This window comes from Triticum urartu, chromosome 7A (assembly GCF_056163025.1).
Source record: "Triticum urartu cultivar PI428250 chromosome 7A, HENAU_Tu73, whole genome shotgun sequence".
Lineage (NCBI taxonomy): Eukaryota > Viridiplantae > Streptophyta > Magnoliopsida > Poales > Poaceae > Triticum > Triticum urartu.
In genome coordinates, this window is record NC_141879.1 from 9,273,768 (window position 1) to 9,294,536 (window position 20,769).

The 20,769-nt window shown below is 47.0% G+C and overlaps 1 protein-coding gene and 1 pseudogene across 1 annotated transcript; both read left to right on the plus strand.

The window, feature by feature from the left end:
- The first annotated feature begins 5,581 nt into the window (after positions 1-5,581).
- LOC147956839 (uncharacterized) lies at positions 5,582-8,406 on the plus strand (annotated as a pseudogene).
- Positions 8,407-9,044: 638 nt separating this feature from the next.
- On the plus strand, positions 9,045-10,136 carry LOC147956840 (serine/threonine-protein phosphatase 7 long form homolog). Its single transcript, XM_087537192.1, has 3 exons — positions 9,045-9,236; positions 9,333-9,746; positions 9,834-10,136. Exons 1-3 carry the CDS (start codon positions 9,045-9,047, stop codon positions 10,134-10,136), a joined length of 909 nt encoding a protein of 302 aa, XP_087393318.1.
- The last annotated feature ends 10,633 nt before the right edge of the window (positions 10,137-20,769 follow it).

The window sequence follows — 20,769 nt, forward strand, 5'->3', positions numbered from 1 at the left end:
CCTAGAGAAGCAGCGTCGAGGCCACCCCAAACCCTAGAGAAGCAGCGTCAAGGCCACTAATTAATATTACTTCTACGTTTGCCACTAATATATCCATCTGTCATGTTTGAATAATAATTGCCATGTTGTAAATATTTGTAGAAACTATGGACACCGCCCGAGACGAAGTACAAGAAGAGTTGTTGGGGGACATAATCGCACGAGGAAGTGATGCCGTCTGCTCGTTGTTTCTCAACGACACCGATGGTCTGGAAGCAGCTGGCTATGATTATGATGGCTCCGGTGACCTAATGCCGGTGCAAGGAGACCGTGAGGACGGCTCCGGTGACCCAATGCCGGTGCAAGAAGGAGACCGTGATGACGTCTCCGGTAACCGAACCGAGTCCGGCCAGGTATATATATTAGTTAAGCTTGTGCTGACTAGCTAATTGATGCATTCATTGTTTTGGTATGTAGACATATTAATTAAGTCTTTGTTCTTTTTTCTAGCCCTCCGGATCGAGCACAACTTCGGTAAAGAGACGAGGCCCGAAGAAAAAGTTGAGCTCGGATGAAAGGTTTGAGATCATAGCAATCGCGCCCAACGGCCAACCGATTGAACCCATCCGGACAAAGAGCGCATTTGTTGCTCAGTGCGGGGTTCTGGTTAGGGATAAGATCCCGATCAGCATCCAGCAATGGTTTAAGCCGGCTACAGAAGACCCTGAGGTGTCTTATGTCAATGATATGCAGAAAAATGATCTTTGGACTGAGTTGAAGTCAAATTTCACCCTACCGCCAGAGGATGATCCGGAGAAGCCAGTTAAAGAGAAATTAATCAAGTCTTTTGCTCTTAAGAGGATGGCAGAACTATTCAGGAGGTGCAAGAAAGAATTGAATAAGTTTGTTGAAAATAAAGAGACACCAGAATTCAAGGGCAGATATGAGAAGATCAGAGATCATTGGCCTGCATTTGTGGCCCACAAGACATCAGAAAAGAGTAAGAAGATGTTGGCGACAAACAAGCAAAATGCTGCGAAGAAGAAGCATCACCATCGCACAGGGTCAGGTGGCTACCTCGCAGCCCGGCCTAAGTGGGCCAAGACTGAGAAAGATCTGGTTGATAAAGGGATCGAACCAGAGACAATTAACTGGCCAGACCGTTGCCGGACTTGGTTCTTCCGGGCTGGCGGAACCTTGGACCCTGTATCAGGGAAGTGCATTTGGACGGACGAGCAAATGGAAATACCAATCAAGAAGCTTAAGCACTATATCGAAGCAGCACAGCAAGGGACGTTTGTTCCAGACAGAGAGAACGACAAGTTCACAATGGCCCTCGGGAATCCTGAGCACCCTGGACGGACATGAGGCACGCCAGGCTCCATTCCGTGGAAGGCTGGGTTTCCGGACACAGGCGGTTACAAATGCCACGAGAGGAGGAAGAAAGTGGAGCAGACCCAACTACAGGCGCTGCACGCTAGGGTACAAGCGATAGAGGAACGAGAAGCAAATCGCAGCAAACGAACTGTCGAAGCTTCCCCTGAAGCTACCCCGCCATCTCAGCAGAGAAGCAGTGTGGCTTCCACCGAGATGCTTCAGCCGGAGCATGTCTTGATGGCCTGCCAGCTATCCCGTGGATGCTATCACAGAGTCTCGAAATTGCCACCTTATGACGCAATGGATTAATATGAAGGTCAAGGCGGCTGTTGGCTCTGTTTTTCCTACTGAACCCGACGCAACTTTTCACTGCCGGCCGATTCCAGAAGGATATGCTAGGGTGATGGTCGATGAAATAACGGAGGGATTTGAGGACCTCCAGCTTGACCACCCTACCGGTGAAGGGGAGACTCGGCTGGGTTCTGCTCTGAAGACTTCATGCCTATGGCGGAAGGAGCTCATCAACCTTCCGAACTGGACGCCTCCGCCTCCTCCTCCTCCTCCGGCGAGTCAGGGCACTCTGCCTCCTCCACCGCCTCCTTCTCCGGCGAGTGATGATCAGGGCACTCAGCCGGCTCCTTCTCCGGTGTGTGGCGGCACTCCACCTCCTTCTCCGCCCGCGCCGGCGCGCCCGAGCAGCCAGCCTCCTCCTTCTTCGCCTCGTCAGCAAGGGCGGAAGAGACCCGTCGCCGCTCCGGCTGCTCCAGCGCGTCGTAGTCCTTCTCCTCCGCCTCGTAAGCAAGTAAAGAAGACAGCCGCTCTGTCTGCTCTATCGGCGTCTAGCAGTACAGCCAAAGGCGGGAGGACATATAGATTCGGTCCTTCTCTGAAGACTCCATAGAAGTTACCATACGAGAGGACCCCGGAGGAGAACGCCGAGATCGCGCGAGAAGAAGTGAGGAACTTCTTTGAAGGGGTGAAAGCAAAGAAACATCCACCTCCGGAGGAGAAGGTAGATCCGGTGAAAGCGAAGCGCACTCTGGCTGCCCTGACAAAACCACCCAAGTCTCCGCCGAAAGGCAACTATGAGCGCATTATTGGAAAGGCATTTGCCGAAGCGGAGCGGTCGGGAAGTACTGTCAGTGATCAAAGGCTGAAAGAACAACGAGCTGGGAAACAAATTGCCCAGCTCGGCGAACAAGCGAAGCAATCGTGCCCCCCGCTCAAGGCGCCTAGCGACATCGTCGCTAATGATCCGAGGATGGTGCCCGGTTATAGCAATCTTGGAGATTACCTGCCCGACGATGTACATTATGATTTCATGGAGGTGCAGATACAAAGATACGAGTACGGGAAGCCTCTCGTCAAAGATGAAAGATCTCTATCAACGATGATGCGAAGATTGCATGATTGGTACTTGAAAATCTGCAGAGAGTCTGGGGGAGGAGTACTTTGTATGTGAGAGTTAAAAAGGAGCATGACCTCGTTGGAATTGAACTGTTGCCTGTGCCATTTGAGGAGTTCTTTCGGTTTTTCAATCAATTGGCCCTCGATAAAGCAACGGTCACCTGCTACTGTCTGTAAGTAGTACTACTTCTGTCATTAAGTCTCTCTATATAGCTCAGCTCTTTCATTGCATGTATTTATAATTATCCTCACTATATTATGTAGATTGAAGATCGTCGAATTGAAGAAAAGACAAATCGGTGATATTGGGTTCATTAACACAAATCTCAGAGATGTAACTCGGGTTAAATTTCATGCCGCAGATACCGAGGCCAACTTGCTACGATCATTGGTAATAAATGAAAACAAAGATATAATACTCTTTCCTTACAACTTCAAGTGAGTGTTACTGTCTTACAATGTTGGGGATATCACTTATCGGGAACTTATCGGTCGACCCATGATAAGGGGTAAATCGGCCAGTTTATCGGCATATCGGCCGATTTATCGCCATATCGGTTGATTTATCGGCTAATTTATCTTATCGGCCAGACAACGGTAAGCGATAAATCGACCGATTTATCGGAATATCGGAAGATATCTTGAACAGTGCTGTCTTGTGCATATTCGGTTTCCCTTATATATTAGTCAAGGTTATAGTAATGTAATTGATGAGTTATGCATGCGTGTGCAGTTTCCACTATATTCTCCTAGAGATTAAGCTTGAGCAGGGACTAGTAACCGTCTTAGACTCGAGACGAAAAGATCCCCAGGACTATGCGGACATGACTCAAATGCTCGAGAAGTAAGTTAAATCGATCATTATCCACCATATCAGCAACTTTGTTCATTTCCTGATATATCAAGTAATTGTTTTCTTTGTCTGGCAGGGTTTGGAGAAAATTCACCAAAAAAGCTCCAGGACTACCGAAGAAGCTGCAATTTAGACACCCAAAAGTAAGTACTATAGTAGCATGTTCCGCGCATCTCCTAGTGATTCAAGCGCTAGTTTCATCAATACCATTTGACAATACCCACGTGGAGGCCCATCTGTCCCGGTTCTGGATTGAACCGGGACTAAAGGGACAGGGCATTAGTACCGACCCTTTAGTCCCGGTTCAGGAACCGGGACAAAAGGCCCTTACGAACCGGGACAATAGGCCCGTTTTCTACTAGTGATTTAATGTTGTTAGAAAGATATTATTTTATGATTGCTTAAACGGGTAATGGTAAATGCTCCTACTTCAGAATGGAAAATCGTAATCGAGCCATTGTTTACAGTACCAATTGTGGGTAGGCACACATCAACCTGCCATTACCTGTTTGTTGTCTAGGAGCAGGGTGCAGCCAGTAAGAATATACTCCAGGAGTGTCAATGAGGATCATGCCAAAACCACAACTTTATGGCGTTTCCTTTTGTAGGTCGACAGCGGCGAAACCGTCTTCTCTAGGATGTGGAACGAGCTAATTTTTTTAAAATAATACTTTTTTTAGTAATTTGCACAAATATTACGCCCAAAAAATTATTTTCAAAAATAATATACCGTCGGCCAGCAACTGGCCGACTGGGTCTTATCGGCCAACTACGAGCCGACAGGTGGCTTCTCGGCCACGCGGAGGCCGACTATTGGCCAGGCCACGTCGGGCGCTGGCTGTCGGCGCGGCCTGGGTCACGGGCGACCCAGTCAGCCAGCTGCCGACCGATCGGCCAGCTGCTGGCCGACAGGGAGCCGGCCCCGCAGCACACGTCTCTTTCTCCTCTCTTTCTTCTTTCCCTTTCTCCCACCGCAAGCTTCTCTCTGTTCTTCCTTCCTCCTCTCTCTTACACGAACTAGCTCCAATTAATACACCAAAATGCCCCGTTTTTTCACGGATTTGGCACCGTGAATGGCTTCTACATAGTTAGGGGAGCCAAAAGAGACCTCGATCTACTGATGGGGTAGCTTGTGGTGGTCGTGGTGAGCATTTTGTTGGAGCATTTTTTCAGCGCATTGGTGGAGGTTGTGGCGGTGGTGGAGGTGGAGGTGGTGGTGGTGAAGCTGGGGCAGTGTGATGGAGGTGAAGCTCCGGTAGTTTGGTGGAGTTTCCGGCTCCAGTTCTGGTGATTGAAGGCCGCCGTTCGTCGTTCGCACGCACGCTACAAGGGTATATTTCAACAAACATTTTTATTTTCGAAGTTGCGTGCAATTATTGTTATTTGCTCCGGTAGTAATGTAAATATATTTAGGTAGTCGTGGTGAGTATTTTATTTCCCGGTACCGGTGTGCAATTATTGTTATTTGCTCCGGTAGTAACGTAAATATATTTAGGTGGTCGTGGTGAGCATTTTATTTCCCGGTTCCGGTGTGCGATTATTGTTATTTGCTCCGGTAGTAAACGTAAATATATTTAGGTAGTCGTGGTGAGCATTTTATTTCCCAGTACCGGTGTGCAATTATTGTTATTTGCTCCGGTAGTAACGTAAATATATTTAGGTGGTCGTGGTGAGCATTTTATTTCCCGGTTCCGGTGTGCGATTATTGTTATTTGCTCCGGTAGTAAACGTAAATATATTTAGGTGTGTCAGTAATTGGAGTTGCTCCGGTAGTAAACGTAAATATTTAGGTGTTCTTGGTGAGCATTTTAAGTTGTTGCTTAATACTTGTATTAGTTGCTCCGTTAATATTCTGTAATATATAGCTAGCTAATATATAGACATGTCTAATATTTCTTTGTGAGGGTATATTAAGTTGTTGCTTAATACCTGTATTTCGTTGTTGAAAAAAATAGGTGAGCCGAGATGTCTGATGTAGTGAACTTCAGATTTTGCTATGGTCCTGGTACTGTCCAAACAACTGAGATGGGAGCAGATCTCAATGAATTTACTCATATAGATGTGCCAATGAGCGCACCTCAAACATGGTCTGTCAGTCAGTTGAAAGAATGGATTGCGGCAAGTTTAGGTCTTGATACTGAAACACACACCGTCGGTGTTCATGCATTGTGGACACGGTCAAGTTCAATAATTTACTTTTATTTGAGGCCGATAGAGCGAGACTCCGAATGGGTGCGGTGGTTACAAGGTTGTGAACGAAGGGGATGCAATCCTGTTGCTTTAGTTCTTCCCGTCGTGAAGGAGGTCACTACACATGAAGGCGAGGGTGGCTACGATCCTGATCATAGCAGTGTAGGAAGGCAGTTATCTATGTCAAATGTTGGAGATGATTGTTACGAACAAGGACAGAGCAGTCAGGTAGAAGGAGGAAATGCTTATGGTTATGAACCAGGGCAGAGTAGTCAGGTAGAAGAAGGAAATGCCGATGGTGATTACAATGGCGAGGTGGACGCTGACGAGGTAGATGGGCACATGCAGGACCAGATGGAAGAAGAAGACATCGATGTTGAAAGGGGTCATGCCGATGATTCTGACGAGTCAGATGAAGAAGAAAATGAAGAGGAGGTCCCGAATCCTGCATCGTGGAATCATGACTTCTCATCTGCAATGACCGTGAATGATGGACATGATTCAGCCTGGCAATATCACCAGAACAATATTGCGACGGGTGCTATGTATCCGAACAAGCAAGCCCTGAAAGATGCAATAATTAACTGGGCAATGTCCACGCAAAGGGTTTTCACAACTTAGGTGTCCAGTCAGAAATTCCTGACAATGGTATGCAAGAACGCAGATTGTCCTGCCAGGGTGCACGGCTTTCTCCCTAAGTATGGCACAAGTTGGGTGATAAGTGACTTAGTTAATCACACTTGTCTTATTCCCTGCATCCCTCAGGATCATGCCAACCTTTCATCCACGCTTATTGCTCGGTTGTTTTACGATGAGATAGTGCAGGGCAAAGCTATGGAAGTGAAGGCAGTCCAGACAATAGTCTTCGCCAGGTTCAAGTACAGAATTTCTTATGGCAAGGCTTGGAGGGCTAAGCATGCGGCGCTTGAGAGGAGATTTGGTTCTTATTTTTATGCATATGACTCTGTTGTCCAGCTCCTCCACACCCTGCAGCAGCGGAATCCAGGCACCTATATCTATATCCAAGACATGTTCATGCCAGAGTTCCCAACTGTGAGGGTGCTGCATCGTCTCTTCTTCTCTTTCGGTGTATGCATCGAAGCTTTCAGGCATTGCCGACCGGTGATATGTGTTGACGGTACTTTTATCACATGCAAGTACAAGGGTCAGATCCTGACAGCCATAGGTCAAGACGGCCAAAATCAAGTCGTCCCACTCGCATTTTCTTTTGTGGAGAGTGAGAACATTGAAAGTTGGACATGGTTCTTCAGGTAGTTGAAAATATCAGTTGTGAAGGAGAAGCCCAATGTGTGCATCCTTCATGACAGGCATGCAGGTATACTCAGTGCGATAAGGACACTGACAAACCCAGGCCCTGACGAACAAGTTCCATGGCAGGACTTGCAGAGCCGTTGGTGCATGCGCCATCTGGGGGCTAATTTCTTCTCGCAGTTTAGAAATAAGAACCTGATGAATCTGTTCAAAAAAACTCTGCAAGCAGAACCAGCCAGCTATGGAAGTACAATTTGATACGCGACAGACTTAATGTGTGCACGCAGAGACACGTGAGGGACAGGAAAGCTGCAAGAGATGCAGCGGTGAGGGCACATGTTGAAGCAGTAGCTGCACAGTTGGCAACAGGAACAGCGGCCGTGGAGGAGGAGCCTGTTGGGCTATGTGACCTGCCAGGCTTTGACCCACCTGGTACTAGGAGAAGGCTTGGGAGGTCGATTAAAACCTTCAAGAAATGGATAGAGCATGAGCCTCTAGAGAGGTGGTCTTTGCTACATGACACACATGGAGCACGATACGGTGTCATGACAACAAACCTCGCAGAAACATACAACTTTGTCCTCGGAGGAAACCGGGCATTGCCACTTACAGCCATCGTTGAGGGTATTTTCTATGGCACCATCAAGTATTTCAGAGATAGACGTCAAAAAGCAGAGCAACATATCTTCAACAACCCGAATACACGATATTGTGAAAGAGTCATGAAGTACATGGACAACAAGATGCAAAAAGCTAGATCACACACTGTAGTCGCCATCGGTAATCAAGAAAGAAGGTTTGAGGTCCGCTTAGCCAACAACAAATTCGGATGTGCAAATGAGTTGAGGACGCATGAGGTGAAAATTGGTAATGAAGTCTGGCCAACGTGTGAGTGCACATGCAACAAACCGAAATTGCTTCACCTACCTTGCTCACATGTACTTGCTGCTTGCGGGCAGCTTGGAATGGACGCAATATCGTTTGTGTCTCCATTTTTTCTGAAAGAGTCTGTCCTCAATACCTGGACAGGTGAGCTGATGGGTTTTCGATCAATGGGTAATTTCAACAGCGTCAACCCCGCTGAAAGGCGTTACATTCCAAACCCAGAGCATATGCGTACAAGTAGAGGCAGACGGCATTGTCGGCGCATCCGGAATGATATGGATGAATCTGAAGCAGGAGGTCCGACTAGGCAATGCATTCTGTGCAATGAATTTGGCCATAGGGACACTAATTGTCTCACTTTCGTCACTGGGCGTGGACGAGGCAACCGGGGAAGAAGAGGAGGAAGAGGCAGTAGAGGAGTAAGGGCGAGAGGAAGAAGCTAAGCTAGCAGTAGTATATTCTGAATTTGTATTAAGTGTGGCACTATGTTCTGAATTTGTATTAAGTGTGGCACTATGTTCTGAATTTGTATTAAGTGTGGCACTATGTTCTGAATTTGTATTAAGTGTGGCACTATGTTCTGAATTTGTATTAAGTGTGGCACTATGTTCTAAATTTGTAATAAGTGTGGCACTATGTTTTGAATTTTTATTAAGTGTGGCACTATGTTCTGAATTTTTATTAAGTGTGGCACTATGTTCTGAATTTTTTTATGTGCAGGAATGTCGGGAATGTGGTTGCTGAATGGGGACATTGATAGGGGTCATCGTGGTGCGATATGGTATGAGCGCAAGCTTGAGCCTCTGGTCACTCGCACTCCTAAAGAAAACTGGATAATACACCCAGGATGGCTTCAGCGGTACGTGTTTTATTAATTTGCACACTGACATGCATATTAATGGGAGACACTAACTGAAATGTTCTCTGATGAAGGTTGAAATGGGCCGGCCTTTTACCTTTCGCGCGTCTGGTTGAGTCTATCCCGGGTGAGAAACGCATCGCCATCGACGGGTCCTTGTTGAGCTGATTAGTGGACCGTTGGAGGCCAGAGACCCACACGTTTCACTTCCGATGGGGAGAGATGGCTCCTACTCTGGAGGATGTGTCACTTTTGCTCGGACTACCGTTGGCAGGTCATGCCATAGGACCGTTGGACGCACCGGCTGGTTGGGAGCTAGCCCTTACACAACGTTTTCATGGTGTTTTTCCGGATGCTCCGGATCCGGTATGGGAGCATCACGGACCTAAGTATGAGTGGTTGCTCAATTTCCGGGTAATTTCCCCCAACATCTTATCTTCAAGTTATCATGCATATGGTTTTACAGAAAATAACTGCGGCTAACTAAAACTTTCTCTTTGCTTAATGCAGATCCAAAACTTCCGGGCGCCGTTGACTGCGGAACAGATCACTCGGAGCCTGGAGGCCTACTTAATGTGGCTTTTCGGCAAGGTGATGTTCACAGAGAACCATGTCACCACTATTAACGCGCTCTACATCCCTATGGCACTCGAGATAGCGAGCGCTCAGACGGCGGATCAGATCAGACAGAGGAGTTGGGGTTCGGCGGTCTTAGCGGCTACATACCAAGGTATGTGCAACGGTTGCCAGCTTACATCGAGAAAGCCAGCCCTTCTTGGATGCCCTCTATTCCTACCGCTATGGTCGTGGGAGAGGTTCTCTATAGGGCGACCAGATGTACGTGTTCGTGAGCCTATAGACGCCATGTTTGATGCTGACGGCATCGACATGCCTACTTTCGGTCTGTGTTGGACACGTCGCGAGGTATGCACCGTGTTATAGTTTAACGTAACTTTTTTCTGCACAAGAGATAGTTCGATGCTAGCGGATACTAACTTTTGTTTTCTACAGAGACGCTTTGCTAGTGATCAGACCAGGAAGGCATACACAGCATTGAACGAGCAGTTCAATGCGTACACCGGGGTCATCTGGCAGCCCTACACGGAAGCAGCCATACAAGCGAGATACCCTGGTGGTCTGTCTGTGCTATGCACAATGGACCGAGATTACTGGATGACAAAATCAAAAATCATCTTCGATGTCTTCGTCGAGGAGATGGCACAACAGAGGGTTATGAGGCAATTTGGTCTTCTGCAGTTGGAGCTGCCTCCCCCTATAGAGAACCCAGTGTCAGCACACATCCACAGGTATTAACTAATTTTTCAATGTTGCATTATCTTTCATAGTACTCCATTCGAAGCTTTAGGTAATTGTTGAACACACACCACAATTTTAGGACGACAAGGAAGGGCATGACCAGGACAACTGCTGACTGGCTAGTTAGACTAGAGTCGTATGTTATAGAATGGGAGACAGCAAACACACATCTATGGCATGAGAATCACAATTTTGATCTCGATAAATTCAATCTCTATTTGCGGCGCTACATGACCGGAACACGATTACGCATCGTTGAGCACTCCCACCCAGAGGAGATACCGGATCCTACTCCGTCGGATATGTACCCGAGCTATGACACTTCGGGCTCTAGGCAGTACGCGGTAAGATATATTTTCTTTAAGTAATGTTGTCACATACTTTGACGTGCAAGAGACATACATTATTAATCGTCATGGAAATTTGTAGGCTACCTTGACACACGAACTCTACCAGGACGTGACCACCTTTGGACGATCACTATCGTCTGGACCTCTTCTTCAGCACCGTCCAGTGCTATAGCCCTTCTTGGAACGAATTCAGAACAAGATACGGACTATGTACGAGGCTATCACGTGCACCCGGAGAACCAACGTTGTTCAGCACCAGCAGCAGCAGCCGCGTCACTCCATGCACCGACATCAACCACGTCCACGTCTAGCACATCAACCGACAACCAGGCCACCCCGTCCTGACCAACCTGACAGTTCAACATGGCAGCAACCACAGCAATATGGTCCCACATCGAGCTTCGTGTTTTCTCCACAGCCACAGCAACACGGTCCCTCGTGGAGCTTCGTGTTTTCTCCACAGCCACAGCAGCACGGTCCCTCGTCGAGCTTCGTGTTTGAGCCAGAGCAGCCGTCACAACCAGCAGGTAAGTGTCTTCATTTTTATTGTTTTCAATATTAATTGAGGCGACCTCATTCTTCATGACTAAACGTTCCATCGTGCAGGAGACTACGGATATCATGCGTCTATGTCAGCATCACATGATACGTGGGGGGTGATCAACATCCCGAGGAGAACATACATGCTCAGATGTCGCAGCACACCCAGTGGATGAACATGTATTCGACTCCTCCACCAGGCCCCACACAGGATACACAGCATGACCAGGGAGAGTCTGGAATTCCTCCTCGTAACATTAGGCCACCTAACAGGTTGGGATGGTCGCCGCTTCCAGATCCGCCTCCCCGCCAGGCCAGACGTCGTCACTGACGCTTCCATCTATCAGTAGAGACATGACCATCTACTTATGTATGAGACTTATTCTATTCTATGTATGAGACAAATGACTATGTACTTATGTATGAGACATATGCCTACTCTATTTTAGTACTCTGTTATCCGAACTACAACATCATATTTAGATAGAACATAATGCTCGTACAACAAGACAGTATAAACAACTAGATAGAACTACATCTAAATTAACGGTACATACGACTAAACTTACAACATACATCATAAAAACTACATGAAGTCATCATCGTCATCCTCTGTGGATGCAGAACTCTTGCCCTTCGAGGATGCAGAACTCTTACCCTTGGACGATGCAAAACTCTTGCCCTTCGAGGATGCAGTACTCTTGCCCTTGGACGATGCAAAACTCTTGCTCTTTGACGATGCAGAACCCGGAAGCGGCGGCATGAAGATATCATCTTCGTCCTCGCTCTCCTCAGTCCATAAAAATGGATGCTTTTCTGCAGTCCTTCTGAAAGTTTCACTCTCCGGCTCCACTACATTCTTCCACCTTGCATGCAACCTAAGAAGTTCTATACGTACCTCCTCATAGGTCCTTTCAGGCCACCCAGACATACGTAATTCGTGAGCCAACTCATTCATTATGGTGTCACTACCAGTGAGTTCGTCCCGTGGAACTATCCTATTGTCCATCCTGAAATCGGTAGCTAGCCTCAGAAGAGTCCTGCTCATCTCAGGGTGAAACTACGATCAAAAGGAAAATGGGACATTCAACTACACTACACTGGAATGCTTATCCTCCTCTGTCTGAAGTGGATTTTATAGGTAGGGATGATAAAATGGCGGAAAAGAATGACTGCGGTATGGCGGGAAACGATTGGCAGGAAACGGGTGGCGGGAAAGAGCTGGCGCGAACATATGGCGGGAAACGGGTGGCGGGAAAGAGTTGGCGCGAACATATGGCGGGAAAGAGTTGGCGCGAACATATGGCGGGAAAATATTACGGGCAAAGGGTTGCACGAAATACGTCATAGTTTATAAAAAAAATCCTGGGAGCGTTCGGGAAAAAATGATGGCATGCACCAGTCGGCCCACAGCAGGCCAATTAGTCCCTGTCGGCCCGCAGCTGGCCAATTAGTCGCTGTCGGCCCACAGCAGGCCAATTAGGCTCTGTCGGCCCACTACTGGCCGACTAGACCTAAACTGGTGGCCGACAGGCCAATCGGCCAGCAGCTAGCCGATAGGGTTTCAGTCGGCCTGCTGTGGGCCGACTAGGTCCACTCGGCCTGCTGCGGGCCGACGGTGTATTGTTTTTGAAAATTATTTTTTGAGCGTAATATTTGTGCAAATTAATTAAAAGATGTATTATTTAAAAAAAATTAGCGTGGAACGACCGAGGCAGACCGGCAAACACTGAACTGCTCACTCGGCCACATGTGTTTTCCCTTTTGTTCTCCTTCAGCAACCTATCCATGTACATCATCACACCAAGAAAAACACGCGAGGCGCTCAACCTTCAGGCTTACCAAATTCTTTTTGCCAGGATTTCCTTATAGAAGCTCGTATTACATATCATTATGTCTATAACATTGGTATAAATCATTCAACTTCTGAATAGTGGACTACGTACATAGGAGAAAAACGCAAATTACCCCAGCACAAAGAGAAACAATGAAAATATACTGCCATCTAATATACATACCACAGGGCTTGGGTAGGTATGTACATCGAAAGGTATATGCAGCTCACCTTATTGCTGCTAAACTTAAATTTCTCTTGATTTCTAGCAGTTTGGACGCATGACCTCACAGCCAAGCAGGAGAAGGAAGTCTTTCTATTATTTCTCTATCTCCAAGCTTTTATAATTATGTTTTCCCATGATTTCCATGGAGAAGTTTGCAGACCTAACCAAGATCAAGTTGTGATTCTGATGCAACGCGTAACCAGAGCCCAGAGAGTAGGCAGAGCAAGGAGGAGACACGAATGTATAAGCATGATCTTTCATGCACACAATACCTCTAAAAGAAGGCGTGCCAAAAAATTATATCTGACATACTGCATACCTCGTCTTATGTCACTGCTGGGGTCTACCGAGTGCAATACAGAAGAAACAAAAAATCAAACTGTATAACAATCTATACACCATATGCTATACTATATAGAGAAATAGATAGTGCTATTTATGTAGTTACCGGTGCCTACCTTTGATCACCTCGGCGTGTGCATATGGTCTTCCTGGGGTCACCGACATACATGCAAGATAGTTTATGTGTCGACAATATCCGTTTAACTGACACTGCAGACCTGCACGTAGAACTTGATCTCATCAGCGCTGCTGATCTACATGTTGAGTTGAGGTGCATAATGCAGTATATATGTACTCCCTCCGTTCCGAATTACTTGTCTTGGATTTGTCTAGATACGGATGTATCTAGACTCATTTTAGTGCTAGATATCTCCGTATCTAGACAAATCTAAGACAAGTAATTTGGAACGGAGGGAGTATGATTCATGACTAGTGGGAGGACGAGCGTCAGGACCTGATGGTATAAACAATTGACGGAACCTCCTACTGCTGGCCAGCCAAACACATCTCGCTCTGCGCGTCTTCATATCAGCTAGATCACGCGGTTGTTCATCGATGGGGAATCGCCGGCCATCATGCTGGGTATACGTACGTAGCATCTCTCTCTCCACGGATCTCCATGTCCGCTGCATCGTGTCGGCGCCGAGGCGGTGCAGCTAGTCATGTATAGAAGGAGCGGCTCCAACAAAATCTGAGAGGATCACCATAGCAGTGCACGTGTGCGGAGGCTCTCCAGGTAACTCTGAGAAGATCCCATGGTGGTGCAGTCATGCAGAGGATGAGAGGATCCTGCTTGCTCAACTAGAAGTATCGAGGGCATCCGCAGGCAGACGCATCTTGGCAATAGGGAATGTGGCAACATCATCAATCAAAGCTTGTATAAATGGGGCATGGGGAAGTTGGGCTTAGGCTTAATACTCACCAGGCGGATCTCATACCAAATATAATGAGCAGTGTTTTTTTGTGTGTGGGAAAGCCATCATGGCGCACTTTATTTCAAGTTGAATAATGATACATCATTAATTATAGAGGGGACAATAAAGCTAGGGGGATTACCCTCCCAAAACACAAAAGAATTAGAAATAAAAGCATATCTAGCTAATGTGTGCGCTACCATGTTCGCTTCCCTGTTGCAATGTTGCTTGGAGATGTTCCCAATTCTAGATGCAATCTGAAAACAATCTGCTAGTATAGGTGAGTATGGACTCCACACCTGAATGAACCCATTAAAAGTTTGTACAAGTTCCAGAGAATCTGTTTCAACTATTACCGAAACACAACTCAACGTTTCCATCATGCTGGTAGAAAAAGGGCCTATAGTCCCGGTTCGTAAGGGCCTTTAGTCCCGGTTCAGGAACCGGGACTAAAGTGTCGGTACTAATACCTCCCCCTTTAGTCCCGGTTCAGTCCAGAACCGGGACTAAAGGCCCTCCACGTGGGCAGTGCGCAGAGCCCAGCCAGGAGACCCTTTGGTCCCGATTGGTGGCACCAACCGGGACCAATAGGCATCCACGCGTCAGCACTTCTGTGGCTGGGGGTTTTGTTTTTATTTTGAAAGGGGGGGGGGGGTTGGGGGTTTTGGGGGGTTAATTTAGGTGTTTCATATATTGTGTTAGCTAGTTATAATTAATAGAGAGAAGTGTCCTCTGTTATGTCCGTGCTTGGTCGACGCTACGTACTATACATACGTATATAGAGAGGACTAGACACGCTAGCTAGCTAGTAATTAAGCAAACGAAGGAAACAGAAAGATCGTCATGAACATATATGCATATATACAGAGAGAAGTGATATCGACCACCTCTCCTTCTCCGAGAGATTGGTCGAACAACAAGTTCTCGTATATCTATCTGACACTACCGGCTACATATATACAATAATTATCTCTTACAAATATAATCATACGGACTCAGGGTCCACATAGAATTCTCCGTCTTCGGGGATCACGTGGTCAAGAATGCCGCCAATTCCTCTTGAATTCCTCGCATGCGAGCTGTTGCTAGGAGTTCATCCCGCTTTCGAAACATCTAATTTAAAGAAGGGGGTCAATACATATATATATGTGAATGAATGAAACTCAACACAAATGATGGTAATAAAATAAAATTGTGAATGTTGTTATTTACGTACTTCATATTGTTCGTCAGTGTAGCCCCGCTCACAGGTCGTGTGGCGGATGGACTCGCAAACATAGTATCCACAGAAATCATTCCCTTGTTCCTGCCACAACCACTTTACAAGAAATAGAGGTTAATCAAACTGATAAGCAAGAATGCCAAATGGTATTGATGAAACTAGCGCTTGAATGACTAGTAGATGCGCTTAAAATGCTACTATAGCTAGTACTTACTTTCGGGTGTCTAAATTGCAGCTCCTTCGGCAGTCCCGGAGCTTTTCTGGTGAATTTTCTCCAAACCCTGCCGGACAAAGAAAACAATTACTTGATATATCAGGAAATGAACAAAGTTGCTGATATGGTGGATAATGATCGATTTAACTTACTTTTCGAGTATTTGAGTCATGTCGGCATAGTCCTTGGGATCTTTTCGTCTTGAGTCTAAGACGGTTACTAGTCCCTGCTCAAGCTTAATATGTAGGAGAATATAGTGGAAACTGCACACGCATGCATAACTCATCAATTACATTACTATAACCTTGACTAATATATAAGGGAAACCGAATACGCACAAGACAGTAACACTCACTTGAAGTTGTAAGGAAAGAGTATTATATCTTTGTTTTGATTTATTATCAACGATTCTAGCATGCTGGCCTCGGTTTCTGCGGCATGAAATTTAACCTGAGTTGCATCTATGAGATATGTGTTAATGAACCCAATATCACCGACTTGTCTTTTCTTCAATTCGACGATCTTCAATCTGCATAATATAGTGAGGATGATTATAAATACATGCAATGAAAGAGCTGAGCTATATGGAGAGACTTAATGACAGAAGTAGTAGTACTTACAGACAGTAGCAGGTGACCGTTGCTTTATCGAGGGCCAATTGATTGAAAAACTGATAGAACTCCTCAAATGGAACAGGCAACAGATCAATTCCAACGAGGTCATGCTCCTTTTTAACTTTCAAATACAAAGTACTCCTCCCCCAAGAGTCTCTGCAGATTTTCAAGTACCAATCATGCAATCTTCGCATCATCGTTGATAGAGATCTTTCATCTTTGACGAGAGGCTTCCCGTACTCGTATCTTTGTATCTACATCTCCATGGGTTCATAATGTACTTCGTCGGGCAGGTAATCTGCAAGATTGCTATAACCGGGCACCATCCTCGGATCATTAGCGACGTTGTGGCTAGGCACCTTGAGCGGGGGGCACGATTGCTTCGCTTGTTCGCCGAGCTGGGCAATTTGTTTCCCAGCTCGTCGTTCTTTCAGCCTTTGATCACTGACAGTACTTCCCGACCGCTCCGGTTCGGCAAATTCCTTTCCAATAATGCGGTCATAGTTTCCTTTCGGCGAAACAGACTTCGATGGTTTTGTCAGGGAAGCCAGAGTGCGCTTCACTTTCACCCGATCTACCTTCTCCTCCGGAGGTGGATGTTTCTTTGCTTTCACCCCTTCAAAGAATTTCTTCACTTCTTCTCGCGCGATCTCGGCGTTCTCCTCCTGGGTCCTCTCATATGGTAACTTCTCTGGAGTCTTCAGAGAAGGACCGAATCTGTATGTCCTCCCGCCTCTGGTTGTACTGCTAGACGCCGACCGAGCAGACGTAGCGGTTGTCTTCTTTACTTGCTTAAGAGGCGGAGGAGAAGGACTACGACGCGCCAGAGCAGCTGGAGCGGCGGCAGGTCTCTTCCGCCCTTGCTGACGAGGCGGAGAAGGAGGAGGCTGGCTGCTCGGGCGCGTCGGCGCAGGCGGAGAAGGAGGCGGAGTGCCGCCGCGCGCCGGAGAAGGAGCCGGCCGAGGGCCCTGATCGTCACTCGCCGGAGGAGGAGGCGGTGGAGGCGGAGTGCCCTGACTCGCCGGAGGAGGAGGAGGAGGCGGTGGCGTCCAGTTCGGAAGGTTGATGAGCTCCTTCCGCCATAGGCATGGAGTCTTCAGAGCAGACCCCAGCCGAGTCTCCCCTTCACCGGTAGGGTGGTCAAGCTGGAGGTCCTCAAATCCCTCCGTTATCTCATCCACCATCACCCTAGCATATCCTTCTGGAATCGGCCGGCAGTGAAAAGTTGCGCCGGGTTCAGTAGGAAAAACAGAGCCAACAGCCGCCTTGACCTTCAAATTCATCCATTGCGTCATAAGGTGGCAATTTTGAGACTCCGTTATAGCATCCACGGGATAGCTGGCAGGAGCCGTCAAGGCATGCTCCGGCTGAAGCAGCTCGGTGGAAGCCACGCTGCTTCTGCGCTGAGATGGCGGGGTAGCTTCGGGGGAGGCTTCGGCAGTACGTTTGCTGTGATTTGCTTCTCGTTCCTCTATCGCGTCCACCCTTGCTTTCAGCGCCTGCATTTGGGTCTGCTGCACTTTTTTCCTCCTATCATGGGATTTGTAACCGCCTGCGTCCGGAAACCCAACCTTCCACGGAACGAAGCCTGGCGTGCCTCGTGTCCGTCCAGGGTGCTCAGGATTCCCGAGGGCCATTGTGAGCTCGTCGTTCTCTCTGTCTGGAAAGAACGTCCCTTCATGCGCTGCTTCGATATACTGCTTAAGCTTACTGACTGGTATGTCCATTTGATCGTTCGTCCAAATGCACTTCCCTGTTTCAGGGTCCAGGGTTCCGCCAGCCCCGAAGAACCAAGTCCGGCAACGGTCTGGCCAGTTATTTGTCTCTGGTTTGATCCCTTTATGAACTAGATCATTCTCACTCTTGGACCACTTAGGCCGGGCTATGAGGTAGCCACCTGACCCCGTGCGATGGTGAAGCTTCTTCTTCGCAGCATTTTGCTTGTTTGTCGCCGACATCTTCTTACTCTTTTCTGATGTCTTGTGGGCCACAAATGCGGGCCAGTGATCTCTGATCTTCTCATATCTGCCCTTGAATTCTGGTGTCTCATTATTTTCGACAAACTTATTCAGCTCTTTCTTCCACCTCCTGAATAGTTCTGCCATCCTCTTCAGAGCAAAAGACTTGATTAATTTCTCTTTAACTGGGTTCTCTGGATTATCCTCAGGCGGTAGGGTGAAATTTGACTTCAGCTCAGTCCAAAGATCATTTTTCTGCATATCATTGACATAAGACACCTCAGGGTCTTCTGTAGCTGGCTTAAACCATTGCTGGATGCTTATCGGCATCTTGTCCCTAACTAGAACCCCGCACTGAGCAACAAATGTGCTCTTTGTCCGGAGGGGTTCAATAGGTTGGCCGTCGGGCGCGATTGCTATGATCTCAAACTTTTCATCCGAGCTCAACTTTTTCTTCGGGCCTCGTCTCTTTACCGAAGTTGTGCTCGATTCGGAGGGCTAGAAAAAAGAACAAAGACTTAATTAATATGTGTACATACCAAAACAATGAATGCATCAATCAGCTAGTCAGCATAGGCTTAACTAATATATATACCTGGCCGGACTCGGTTCGGTCACCGGAGCCGTCATCACGGTCTCCTTCTTGCACCGGCATTGGGTCACCGGAGCCGTCCTCATGTTATTCTTCTTGCACCGGCATTAGGTCACCGTAGCCAGCTTGTTCACCCTCTCCTTCCAGACCATCGGTTTCGTTGAGAAACAACGAGATGGCATCACTTCCTTCTGCGATTATGTCCCTCAACAACGCTTCTTTTGTTGCTTCGTCTAGGGCGGTGTCCATAGTTTCTACAAATATTTACAACATGGCAATTATTATTCAAACATGACAGATGGATATATTAGTGCCAAACGTAGAACTAGCTACCTAATCATAGTAAGCTATTGGGAGGGGGTATATATCGACAACGACGACACTACATCATGTTCGAGAGGATCGCCGAGGGGTCGGGAGGTTGCCTAGTGTCAAAGGATTCAACAAAACCATGTCTTCATCATTAGGCGAAAGTAACATGTGCATGATGGTACGAAGCTCTTCAAAGTTGTTCTGGAACGGAGTCCCAGATAGGATAATTCGCTTTTTGGTACAAAGTTCAGCAAGAGCCTTCCGAATATCGCTATTTGGAAGGCCTTTGCTGAATTCGTACCAAAAAGCGGATTATTCTATCCGGGACTCCATTCCAGAATAACTTTGCAGAACTTCGTACCAACATGCCCTGGTTACTTCCGGCTAATGATGAAGGCATGGATTTCTTCAATACTTTGACACTAGGAAACCTCTATCGACCCCTCGGCGATCCTCGACCCCTCGACGACCCTGGAACCCTCGACCCCTAGACGACCCTCTTCTTCCTCTCATGTTCGAGAGGATCGCCGAGGGGTCGGGAGGTTGCCTAGTGTCAAAGGATTCAACAAAACCTTGTCTTCATCATTAGGCGAAAGTAACATGTGCATGATGGTACGAAGCTCTTCAAAGTTGTTCTGGAACGGAGTCCCAGATAGGATAATTCGCTTTTTGGTACAAAGTTCAGCAAGAGCCTTCCGAATATCGCTATTTGGAAGGCCTTTGCTGAATTGGTACCAAAAGGCGGATTATTCTATGCGGGACTCCATTCCAAAACAACTTTGCAGAACTTCGTACAAACATGCCCTGGTTACTTCCGGCTAATGATGAAGGCATGGATTTCTTCAATACTTTGACACTAGGAAACCTCTCTCTACTTCCGGCTAATAAGAAGAAGAAGAAGAAGAAGAAGAAGAAAAGAAGAAAAAAAAGAGGAGAAGAAGAAAGGAATAGTGGAGAAAAGAGAAAATAGAATATATATTCTATTTTCTCTTCTTCTCCACTATTCCTTTCTTCTTCTCCTCTTCTTTTTCTTCTTTTTTCTTCTTCTTATTTATTTCTCCTCTTCTTTTCGGTAGAGGAAACCCTAAATAGCTAGCAAGTTTCGTGGGTGTGAGATACATGTGGCCTTCGGTGTCGGACACTACATCCACGTCACACAAGTGACGTGGGCGTCGAAGCCCGCGCCACTTGTCGGATGTGGGTGTAGTGTCCGACACCGACGGTACATGTATCTCACACCGACGATACTTTCTATTTAGGGTTTCTCCTCTACCGCTCCTCGACCTCTCGACAACCCTCGTTCCCGATAAAATAAAGAGGAAGAAGAAGAAGAAGAAAGAATAGAGGAGAAGACTTCCTCTTCTTCCTCTCCTCTTCTTCTCCCTCTTCTTCCCCTTCCTCGCCTCTCTCATGAATGTCCGACGTTCTCGACCCCCCCCCATGTGTCGAAGAAAAAAAAGAAGAAAAAAAAGAAGAGAAGAAGAAAGGAATAGAGGAGAAAAGAGAAAATAG